General features: G+C 29.8%; 1 protein-coding gene across 2 annotated transcripts in view; it reads right to left on the bottom strand.

Moving 5' to 3' along the window:
* Nucleotides 1-5,583: 5,583 nt before the first annotated feature.
* The window catches only part of LOC119616323 (protein madd-4), a 123,605-nt gene continuing 116,398 nt past the window's right edge, over nt 5,584-12,790 (bottom strand). For both annotated transcript variants that reach the window (XM_037972679.1, XM_037972680.1), the window contains exons 16-19: nt 10,068-10,607; nt 9,560-9,973; nt 9,299-9,449; nt 5,584-8,741 (exon numbers count right to left, since the gene is read on the bottom strand). In XM_037972679.1, the coding sequence (XP_037828607.1) occupies nt 8,617-8,741; nt 9,299-9,449; nt 9,560-9,973; nt 10,068-10,607 (1,230 nt within the window). In that variant the 3' untranslated portion in view covers nt 5,584-8,616. The remainder of the gene's footprint in view (nt 8,742-9,298; nt 9,450-9,559; nt 9,974-10,067; nt 10,608-12,790) is intronic.

Consider the following 12,790-nt stretch of genomic DNA (forward strand, 5'->3'; position numbering starts at 1 on the left):
ATGGAGATTGCTACATTTGCTACTATACCTCTCATTGTTCTATGTTATTATAGCTATAAAAAGTCGTAACGTATAGACCATCAGGTTGCTGAATCTTTTGTCTTCTATATGTTCGACTTCGCAACAGTTTCGTCTAAGCGCTACTCGGCAGTTAGAGCTTTTTGATGTCACATCATTATTAGTATCTGAGGTTTTGTGATTTAGCCGACTTGGCAGATATTCATGCAATATATAGAAAGCTTTATACACATTTCTATCAGATAAGAGATCCATAGGTCAAAATAGTTCATACGATCGTTCTGTGTATCCCCACTTAATATAATTTTCAATTAAGCCACGCACAAAGAAGTTAATTTATATGTAAATAGAATATTATATACATGTGAGCAAATGCTAACTAGATCATTTTGGGGGAGAGGAGAGAAAGTAAGAAACATCATAATAATAATTAATTTTTTTTCCACATGGAAAATCATTCAAATCATCTTTACAAAAAATACCTCAAAAAGAGCATAAAAATTTTCCAAATTTTAAATTGAATGTATGTTAAATTCAGCAAAGCCTACGCAATCTACAAACACATGAATACAAATTAGATACGAAAAGTATTTGAATGTAAATCAATTCAAGTTTAAGCTGGAAACAAGACAACAATTAGTAAAATCATACATACAACTATAAACATCCAAACACACCACTACAATTAAAGAAAGTAAATTTATATTATGGTTTTATTAATTAATAAAAGTAGTCTTTTTTTTCTTAATTTACAATAAACGTTGGAAAACTGAACTAGACCTGCTCCTGCTTATAATTTCTCTAATATTCATTTGAAAAATATATGAATGTATCTGAGTATGTGTTTTTTTTTGTTGCTGTCTAAATATCTTTAGTAATTGTCTGTAAGAAATATTACTTCCGTTGACACTGAATTTTTATTTAATATTCTAAAGTTTGACACACAGAGCCACCGACTATACTTATACTTAGATATTGTCTAACAAATACATTTGCAATTTCTTAAATAAATGTATTAAGATGTTAGTTAGTAATATATATGACATTGTCACACATATACTTACGAATAAATGTCAGTGGCTAGCCAGTTAGTTAGAATCGACCCACCAGCTATACATCCATCCATCCATCCAAACATTTATCCGCTTTCATTCATCTAAATAACCGCGGACCGCTCGTCCGTCCATCCAACCTTATATTTTCTTACTTAATCATACATTCATTATTTTTTATTTCTAAGGTTGAAGAAATTTTGTATTTATTTTTTATTTGTAATAAAGACCAAGTACTGTGTAGTTCATTAGTTAGTTTTCTTTATTAGTGTTTATTACTTGATCTCAAGCATATCGTTTTTGATTTACTTATTCTCGTATATTAAAGTTTACATTTACGTCGCGTTTCCTGGTGTAAGATGGATGTTTGATGTATTTGAATATATGTAGCAAATGACGTCATTTTGGAAATATTTATTTCAATTAAATGCTTTATGTAATACAAAAAATTCATTTATTTGTTAGAAATCCCATAAAAAAATTATCATATAATAAATTTTGTCATAAATTCAGAAATTATATCCAAATCACAAACACAGACCAAAAAATTTTAAAAAATTTTAAATTTTAGCTTAAGATTTTTCAAAGAAAGAAATGGAAAGTATACATACCATATGATACCTCACACCAGTTATGAGTATGTTTTAAACATTACCTTTATTATCTATGTTTTACCTTTATTTCGATGTATTACAGCAATTTATTGAAAAGCTGTTGTGTCGATTTCTGAAAAAATATTAGTATAATTGTTGTATGGTTCAAATTTCATTAAAATATATTGAATTATCCGCCTGTAGCACAAGTTTTATATGGACAGCCAGATGGACGGACAGACAGACAGATGGACAGACAGACAAACGGACTTATCTTAATCGGGTTAGAAAGTGATTCTGTGAAGAGCTATCAGATGATATAACAAAATCGGTGGAAAAACAAGTATATGACGATAAGCGTCTTTAGTTTTACCTAAATTTATCGAAAACCTGATGTAATTGGCAAAATCTAAGGTAAAATTTGTATAGTCATATGATACCCTAAACCAGTGAGTGCGTTAAAAACGTAAATTATTTTTTATAGTAAAAGATTTAAGTGGTGTTTTACCTTAATTTCGAAATATTTTGATGGCCAAAAAGTGATTTTTTGAAAGATAAGCTATATGGGGGCAAGGGTTAAGTACAGGCTCGGATCCAGCTTAAGCGTTTAGTGGTTAAAATTTGAAGTTCTATGTACTCATCAAGAAAGTAGCTAAATGTCATCAAATTATTCCAAAATTACGACCTGTACAGTGCGCGCAAAGTTTTCATACACACACAGACAGACAGACGGACAGACAGCGGTATTAAATGAAATAAATTAAAAATCTAATATACATACATATCGACGTGTTTAAATCTCACTAAACTGTTTAATCTAGTGACAAATTTGTAAAGAAATTTATAATGTATGTACTAATATTTAATAATATTAATACAAAAGTAATTATAAATGCGAATATAAATATTCAAAATTAACGGTTTTTCTGTGTAAATATTATGAAGTGGCAACATTAAATTTAACATGTCTGGCAATACCCTAGGGTCGATATTAAAAACGACAAATAACGCCCGTTTAAATACACACACAGGGTATTTCAAAAATTCTTTAAATATTGGGTTTGTGTCCAGGGTGTTATGAAGAAGTGCAGTCACTTAACAATAGTATTTTCTTTAAGGCGTTTTATTTTTAAATTTTAAAAGAAAAATTTTGTAAATAAACAAGTAAGAATGTATTGTCGGTCATGTCCAGAAATATGACACCCTACACCAGTCATTATGTTAAAATTAATTTAATTTATATACCCTTCACCTTCGTGAGAAAGGTACATATACATATGTATATATATATAAGTTTGCCATTCCTATTGTAATTTCCACAATATAATTTTCTGACGCAATAAAGTATATATATTCTGGATTCTTGAAGATAGCGGAGTCGATGCCTGTCTGTCTATCTGTCTGTCTGTCTGTCTGTCTGTGTGTCTTTCTGTCTGTCTGTCTGTCTGTCTGTCTGACTTTCTGTCTGTCTGTCTTTCTGTCTGTCCGTCTGTGTTTCTGTTAAAATTAGTTTTCTGAAAACCGCAGATCTCGTTGAGATCCAAATCTCCAATAACTCATTCAGACATACTTTCGAGAAGTTATCCTAATCAGCAAAATCTGCCAATAAATAACGGAGATATAAGCAATAATACAATAATACTTGTTTTATCTTTAATTTGTTTTGTTATCAGAATTCCGAAAATTTTTTGCAATTTGTTGACAAAAAAGTAAGAGATTTTCAAAAAGAGGGGCTGTATGGAGGCAGAGGTAAATATGAGCCTATCCTTATAAATGTTGGTAGAGAGATTTATGTCTACATTAAAGTTATTTATGTAGAATTTCATCGTGGTATTAGTATTTATAAGTTAATGTTGGCCTTCAAATCTTTTTCTGAAGGGGATTTTGTATGAGACTATTATTAATAAAGATTGAATTAAGATCAATATTTAGTGCTTATTTTAAGATTCTCAGGCGGCTATGGTAGTATGGGATACAAAAGACTTAAGACACATGCGTAAGTCCACAATCATAAGGAATTCAAGTGAAACTGAACCGGATCTTTCTGTAAAATTAATTAGAGCAAAATTTGCTGAAAATATGTATAAAGTACCATAAAATTTTAATCCAATCATGATTTAATAAAAATTCTAAATTTTGCATATGCATATGACCTCTAAACTTTGATCAGGTTCTTGTCTTAAGTCTTTCTAAGTGTTTACTAAACCAAACGGTTTTTTTATGCAAATATAACCACTTAGTTTCGATCGGGTTCGTGCCATAAGTCTTTCGTGTCGACTTCGTGTCATAATTCTTTCGTAACGAGTTTGTGTCTTAAGTCTTTCTAAATGTTTATTAAACCAAGCATTTGCTTCGAATACTTAACAAATGCGCATTTGCAAAATTTAGAATTTTGCTTAAAATTTGTGATGAAAGCCAATTTCGCTCTCAATAAAAGTATGGTAAATATTTTATGGAAATTCTATATTCCTGCATGTGTTCTAAGTCTTTTGTTTTAAATATTCCAAGTGTGTAGCATAAGCAGTTAATAAGACTTAAAAAGTCTGCAAGCGAAATTAGAATTTTAATGAAATTTTTTCTGAAAATTTCTTTCATATATTTGATCTTGATTAACAAACCTCCTAAAGTCTAATATGTTCAATAATTCAGAATAAATCTATTATTGTGAATTATTTCCTGAATTCTAACACAAATAAAAGACGTTATATTTTGAATGGTGTTACAACTTGTTTTTATACTTTATTTATTTATTTATTTTATTTTCTTTTTTTCTGTTCTTCTGTTTAACATAAATTTTCCCAAAAATAATACATTGTAAATGATTTCTTATATTTAAAGCAAACAAAATAAAATTGTTATTGTTTTTTTTTAATAATGCTTAAACAATCGTAATAATGAGCAATTTGTTATTTAAAAAATATAGTTTAACTTAAAAGAATTACAATTATAATTTTATTTTATAATACAAGTTTTAATTGTTGTTTTAATAACTAACAATTAGTATAATTTGTTGTGTGTTTCGTATTTGTTTTTGTTTGGTTTATTAAATTTAATTTAATTTTAACTAAAAATAATAATTATAAGGTTTTTGTTTATTTATCTTATAAAACACTTAGGCATAGTTATTTAATTTTATTTATTTTTTTATTTTCTCATTATTTTATTTATGTTTTTTTAACATTTTAAATTTAATGTTATATTAAACTATAATTATTTTTGATAAATTATATATAAATCTAAGTCTGTTTAAGTTTTTTTTTTGTTTAGAGGAGGGAATTTATTTTGGGGGAATAAGAAATGGGTAGTATTTAATAAAAGGGAGTTTTAATATTTACAAAATAGTTTTGAGTATTATTAAGAATTGTTTATAGAAAAGAAAAGAAATTATTACAAATACAATAAGCTTTTCATATTAAATTAATAACCAATAAAATTGATTGTTGGCTTTAAACTTGTAGAGTTTACCAAGGAAAATGTTGTAAGTTTTAGATCAAATTTCTTTTTTATGTAAACAGGTACGTATATTTGAAACAAAAAGCATTTTTAATCAGAAAGTATTTATTACTTGTTTTAAGGAGTTTTTGTATACGGTTTGTTTGTTTGTTTTTTTTTAAAGATTTATTTTTGGTTTTCTTTAGTAGATAGTATTTATATTTTTAAAGATTTTGTGGTTAAATTTTATTCAAGCTGTTTTTAAAGTTTAATATTCAATTAATGTTAATTTTTATTTAAAAAAAAGAAACGGTTTGTCGTTAAGTCTTTAGTAATATTTAGTATTTTAGCTGCTTTTGGTGGCATGTATTTTATGAATATTTATATAGATTTTATTGGTTGTTGAGTTTTGTCTTTTTTTTGGCATATTTCTATTTTTCTCTCATTTTATGGATTTTTTTAGTTTATTTATATAATTTTTATAATAAATGTTCTCAACTTTTTTGTATTTTTACGTTTAATTAATTTATGTATGTATATGTGTATGCTGGTGTTTATATACTTTAATCTTTTGTTTTTTTTTTATTTTAATTAATATTTATTTTGCATAAGTATAAACCAATTGTATTTACATCATTTTTCGTTTAACAGTGCTTATGGGCATATATGTATGTATATAGTATTATTATATAATAGTATGTATAACTACAATATTTTTTATTTTATATTTATTTTTTTATATGCATAAGTATTATTATATATTTATTATTTTATTCATTTATTTATGCCATGTAAGTTTATTTTATTTATTTGTTTGTTTTCATGTTTGCAATATTTTTATTTCATTAACATTATTCGTTTTCATTTTTCATTTCATTTGGTTTGGTTTACATTTTGTTTATTTTTTTTATCTTGGTGGATGACTTTATATGTTATTTTTGGAATAAAATTATAAAAATAATACAATTAACAAAAAGATCCAGTACTTTAATTTTGTATTAATGCCTATAAACAAAACAGAATGAAAACGTCAAGCGGTAAAATGTTGAAAATTAGTAGAAAGTTAAAAGGCAGTGAAAGCATTTTACAAGAAAGTTAAGCAATTTCAAAAGCTTTCTTGGCATTTTATAAGTTTCCATAAGAATTTTGCTATTGTCCAAAAATAGATCCATTTTGGAAGGGATTTCAAGATATTTCGAATGATTTGAGAGCTTTTGATACAGAAATATTCCAATGCAGGATAGTATCCCCATCAAAGAAATTTAATTTATAGAAAAACTATTTTTTTCATTTTTAAAGTCAAAGTTTTATAAGTTTCCATAAAAACTTTTCTATTGCTCAAAAATAGATCCATTTTGGGAGGGATTTCAAGATATTTTGAATGATTTGAGAGCTTTTGATAGAGAAATATTCCAGTGCAGGATAGTATCCCCATCAAAGATATTGAAGTTATAGAAAAACTATTTTTTTTTTCATTTCTAAAGTCAAAGGTCAAACTATTAAGTATATAGAAAGTGCATCGAAAACTTTCGGTCTGTTTATACTGCAGTTTCCGTGTTCATTATCTTTGAGGATATCTGACTTGGGGTTTTTCAAAGCAAAGATCTAAAAAGTTTTTTTTTGGAAAATTTTCTTACAGAGTCTAACTTGGACCGATTCGGAACGAAGATCCCATTGATGTGGGAATAACAATCAAACGACTAATTTCTAAACATTTAGAATTTTTAAAAGAATTTTAATGAAACCTAAGCAAATTGAAAAGCTTTAAGCATTTCTCTCCTGAGTTTAAATGTCAAACTTATAACTGTATCAATGAGAATAAACTTTCGTTGAATAACAACAGTTCGCTGTACTCACAATCTTTGGAAGACACGGTTCGATTTCAAATTCAAATTTTTAAATATTAAGGATTTTTAAAGAATTTTGATGAAACCCAGCAAATTAAAACGCCTTAAACTTTTTCGCTTCTGAGGTTAAAGGTCAAACTTATACAGTTTGGAAATTTTTATTAAAAAGACGAGAAATATTATTCCTGGATGAAAAACATTCATTCGCTGTATTCACAACGCTTTTTCGCTTCTGAGGTCAAAGGTCAAACTTATACTGTTTAGAAATTTTTATTAAAATGAAGAGAAATATTATTCCTGGATGAAAAACTTTCATTGAACATTCATTCGCTGTATTCACAACTCATTTTCGCTCCAAAGGTCAAACTTATAACTGTTTGGAATTTTTCATTAAAATGCCGAGAAATATTATTCTTGGATGAAAAACATTCATTCGCTGTATTCACAACGTTTTTTTGCTCCGTAGGTCAAAGGTCAAAATTATAACTGTTTGGAATTTTTCATTAAAATCCAGAGAAATATTATTCCTGGATGAAAAAAATCGTTGAATACAACTGTCGCTGTATTCATAATTGGAAACGCTTTAAATTTTTCGCTCCTTAGGTCAAAGGTCAAACTTATAACTTTTTAAAAACTTTCATAAAATACAGAAAAAGATTTCGTTTATGGAGATAAAATTTCGTTAAAAACAACTATCGATGTGTCTACAATATTGGAATCCATATGACTCCGGCCGATTTGAAACGAAGATCTAATTGCTTTGGGAATAACAATGATAAGTTTAATTTCTAAATATTTAGGATTTTTTTATAACGAAACCTAAGAAAATCGCACATTTTTTAACAATTCGCTCTTAAGGTCAAAGGTCAATCTTTAAAGAATTTCGAAATATTCAATAAAATACAGCGGAATATTTGATTCCAGGCGGAGAATGACTTTCGTTTGGTACAACTGTCAGTGTATTGACAATCATTAGAGGAAACTGATTCGTGCCCTTAAGGAGCGCAAAATATAGCTTGCAACTTTCAATCTGTTTAGTTTATTAGAGCTGTATTAAGACATTAAATATAATAATTAAGATAAGGTATTAGTTATTTACTAAAATGTGCCGATTTTTAAAATCATTTTTTTTTGTTAAACTAAAGGGTCTTATTTGTTTCTTTTAAGCCTTAAATTTTAAAGATTTTAATTATAGGATTTTCATATTTTTTTAAACTATTTTATATTTGCTCTTCCGCAAATACATATTTTAATTATTTAAAGATTAGTTTATCGTTTGCTATATATATTTTTTTTTTGTTGTATTTTAAAAATAGTAATATCAAAAATTATAATTTAATTTATAAACTCTTTTTCATTTAACTATAATTGCTTCGTTTTCCATAATTTTTTTTCTCTTACACTTTTCTAATGCGGCTTCATTTAGTTACATTATACTAAAATCTTGACACTCCATTTATCCGGCTGCTGGTTACAAAAAAAGTGTCGTCTTTGTCATTGGATTTTGTTTGGTTATGTAAAATTTTTTGGTGCAAATATGGTTTCACCAAAGGTGTATAATGATGTTACTACTGCTGGTGTCTGTAGTTGATGTTCTATTTGTTCTTGTTGTTGATGATAATAATGTGGCTGAGTATGATGATAATGATGATTGTGATGATTATTAAATGTGTGCTAATTTGGAATGTTATTATATTTGCAGGATTTGCAACATTTCTCTTGATAACGATGTAAACGACATAAGCCCATGGAACGTACATTGCGGCAATAACGTGAAGTATCTTTACAATGTTGTAAAGCTAAAGTAGAATTAACAAAATGAGAGAAAGAAAAAAAAGTATACAAATGCCATTTAATTTCATTTTATTTTTACATGATGGACGATATATTAAATTAGGCAAGAGGCAAGAGGAATATTTATACACAAAAGTATATTCGGTGGGGCAAATAGTATACACAATGAAAAATTGATTGTGAGGAACATAAGTATACTTAATAGCAGCAATCAAGTAAACAATGAATTTAGAATAATATGATTGCGTCAACTAGATAACTGATTGCAGCAATCATATAAACAATGAATTTAGGATAATATGATTACCTCAACTAAATATAAGATTATAGTGAGCATCATATTTAAAAATTTGAGAAATAATGCTTTAATGATTGCAGTAACCATGTATAATAATTATTTTGACATAAGATATTTAAAAAAACCTTTGAGTATTATGTTTAATATAAATAAAAGTAATTCAACTTTTTTTAAACACCTTCGGCCGGTCTTTACCCACTTTATCCTGATTTATTATCTACACACCAACAAATATATAAACAGAACATTAATTTTAATATTTACCTTTTGCATAACAAGGTGGACTTTTGCAAACTTTCATAACGGCCGGCCTGGTTTGATGTTTGCAGGCATTTCCTGCTGGTCTTCTGGTGCCATACCAAACGCATTGCAGTACACGATACTTAATACCCTGGCGACCGCAAGGTGCATTGCACTAAAATTATTACAAATAAAAAGGAGACAAAAAAATAAACAAATACAATACTATAATCAAGATATATTAAACTAAAGAGTTAATGAACTTCGTTTTTAAATACAACTTACCTCTGACCAAGGTTCTACTCTCCAAACACCACGACAGCGTTCATTATAGCATTCCTGGCGACTTATGGGTTTTTCATATTCCGGACATGTTGTGGCCAACGAATCATTGGCAAAACGACAAGACACCTCACGTTTTTGTATGGCTGTATTGCGGCCAAAACAACGTGATTGATGACACAGCGTCCACTCGCCCTTAAGCCAACGTGGACACTCTTCATTGCCGCACGTTTCAAAAGTATCGGGTATATCTAAACCATAGTCCTCACACAAAGCATTATCCACAACCTCTTGATTGTCTTCATCAACCTCCCGTAGTTGAGATTCTTGTAGTTGCTGTACATTGGTGGCTTCCATTCCTTGTGTTAGTAGTTGATTATTTTTAAAATTGATTCTAACACACGTAATAGTACGTCTCTAATTTAAAGTAAACAAAATGAACAAAATTGCAAAACAATTTAATTTACAAAAATACTGAAACATTATCATCGTGTATGTGTGTGTAACTTACCCTTAAGCCTGAACCAGCAGCTCCACATTTCTGTGAACATTCGGACCAAGGACTCGTTAGCCATTTGTACGTGATTGAGGGTGTTGTTTCGGATAATTGTGAATTCATATCCGTCCAATGATTTGGCCATCTAGCATGAGGTAAATGTAATGTTGATTGTCCTTCGGCTCCTTCACTGCTATCAACACCATCTGCATTTATAACTACATCCATTTGTGCAACCATATCATCATCTGTATTTCCCAATTCTATATCTTCTTCAGCAGCATCAATATCATCGTCATCAACATCATCATTGTTGTTGTTGTTGTTGTATTTTGTCGAGGATAATGTCAAGTCTTTGGTTATAATTTGTGGTTGTGATTTGCGTAATGTCTCCTGTTCCAACTCTGCCAAATAGTTAGGGTGATGTTGTTGATGTTGCTGTTGCAACAACTCTTGTTGAGGACGATTAAAATCAATGCCATATTGAAATCTATTATCCGCCAACATATGATGACCACGAGAATTGCTAAATTTCTGGAATGATGGCCATAAATACTAAAAATATGGCCCACAAAAAAAAAAAAAAAAAAACAATAAACAAAAATGTAAAATTGTTAAATTTATTATTCAATGTGAATAAAAATATTTATTGTAAAATATTCAATGCATGATATGAATTCTAAGGCATAAGGCGCAGTCAGATAACATACAGATTTAAAATAAAGTCAAATATAACTGAAATTAAGTAATTATGTATGTTTAAATGTAGTACGGAAATATATAATAATATTGAATAAAAAAAAATTAAATAAAATTATAGTAGTGATAATGACTGTGGTAATTATTGTTTCATTTTAAACATGCAAATCTCAACAATTTAATAATGAACGAATAAACGCTTGAATATGAATTAATGTTTCAAAAAAGAAAAAAGGAAAAACTTAAACCCATTTAATAAATAATACATTTTGATTGCTGTGTAAGTTTGAGTGTTAATCCTTTATAAGTGGTGATTATTTATACATTAATCAGTTATAAATATGACATTTTTATTTACTATTTATTAAACAATTTTTATCCAAAATACATACATGAGTAAATACCAGGACTTGTGGTATAAATACATATACATAAGTATATCCTTTCACTTTTTATTTAATGCGTGATTAATCATGTTTCTTTATATGTATATCGATTTATTTATGTATTTATGTATGTATATGGGTTGTATAAAATAATGTCGATAGCAATTAATTGAAATAAAGGTGTTTATTTCCTTAATTGTTAAGTTAAAATGTCAATAAAACTGTTTCGACCTTAATGTCAATTAAAGGATTCACACAATTCCAACATATATGTATGTATCGATAAATATTAATTTCTCTATCATGGTATAATTAATTGTAATTTTATTGAAATTAACGCAAATGTGCCTTTATTCTATTCTATATCGATATTTAATTCACAGAATATATATGTATACATATCTTTGATACCGCTCGATAACTGATCTGGTCTATGGTGTGGTCTATGGTCTGGTCTATGGTCTGGTCTATTGTCTGGTCTATGGTCTGGTCTATGGTCTGGTCTATGGTCTGGTCTATGGTCTATGGTCTGGTCTATGGTCTGGTCTATGGTCTGGTCTATGGTCTGGTCTATGGTCTGGTCTATGGTCTGGTCTATGGTCTGGTCTATGGTCTGGTCTATGGTCTGGTCTATGGTCTGGTCTATGGTCTGGTCTATGGTCTGGTCTATGGTCTGGTCTATGGTCTGGCCTATGGTGTGTTCTATGGTCTGGTCTATGGTCTGGTCTATGGTCTGGTCTATGGTCTGTTCTATGGTCTGTTCTATGGTCTGTTCTATGGTCTGTTCTATGGTCTGGTCTATGGTCTGGTCTATGGTCTGGTCTATGGTCTGTTCTATGGTCTGGTCTATGGTCTGGTCTATGGTCTGGTCTATGGTCTGGTCTATGGTCTGGTCTATGGTCTGGTCTATGGTCTGGTCTATGGTCTGGTCTATGGTCTGGCCTATGGTTTGGTCTATGGTCTGGTCTATGGTCTGGTCTATGGTCTGGTCTATGGTCTGGTCTATGGTCTGGTCTATGGTCTGTTCTATGGTCTGGTCTATGGTCTGGTCTATGGTGTGGTCTATGGTCTGGTCTATGGTGTGGTCTATGGTCTGGTCTATGGTCTGGTCTATGGTCTGGTCTATGGTCTGGTCTATGGTCTGGTCTATGGTCTGGTCTATGGTCTGGTCTATGGTTTGGTCTATGGTCTGGTCTATGGTCTGGTCTATGGTCTGGTCTATGGTCTGGTCTATGGTCTGGTCTATGGTCTGGTCTATGGTCTGGTCTATGGTCTGGTCTATGGTCTGGTCTATGGTCTGGTCTATGGTCTGGTCTATGGTCTGGTCTATGGTCTGGTCTATGGTCTGGTCTATGGTCTGGTCTATGGTCTGGTCTGGTCTGGTTTATGGTCTGGTCTATGGTCTGGTCTGGTCTGGTTTATGGTCTGGTCTATGGTCTGGTCTATGGTCTGATGTGGTCTGGTTTGGTCTATGATCTAGTCTATCGTCTGGTTTTCGGTTATGTGGTCTATGGTCTGGTCTATAGTCTATGATCTGGCCTGGTTTGGTATATGATCTAGTCCATCGTCTGGTTTTCGGTTTGGTCTATGGTCTGGTCTATCATCTGGTCTGGTCAAACTGTTATCTACTTTATTGATTTATTGTTGGTTTGG

Source organism: Lucilia sericata, unplaced genomic scaffold, assembly GCF_015586225.1.
Source record: "Lucilia sericata isolate MDLA Ls3-8-SP2 unplaced genomic scaffold, ASM1558622v1 Contig000067F_arrow, whole genome shotgun sequence".
Taxonomy (NCBI): domain Eukaryota; kingdom Metazoa; phylum Arthropoda; class Insecta; order Diptera; family Calliphoridae; genus Lucilia; species Lucilia sericata.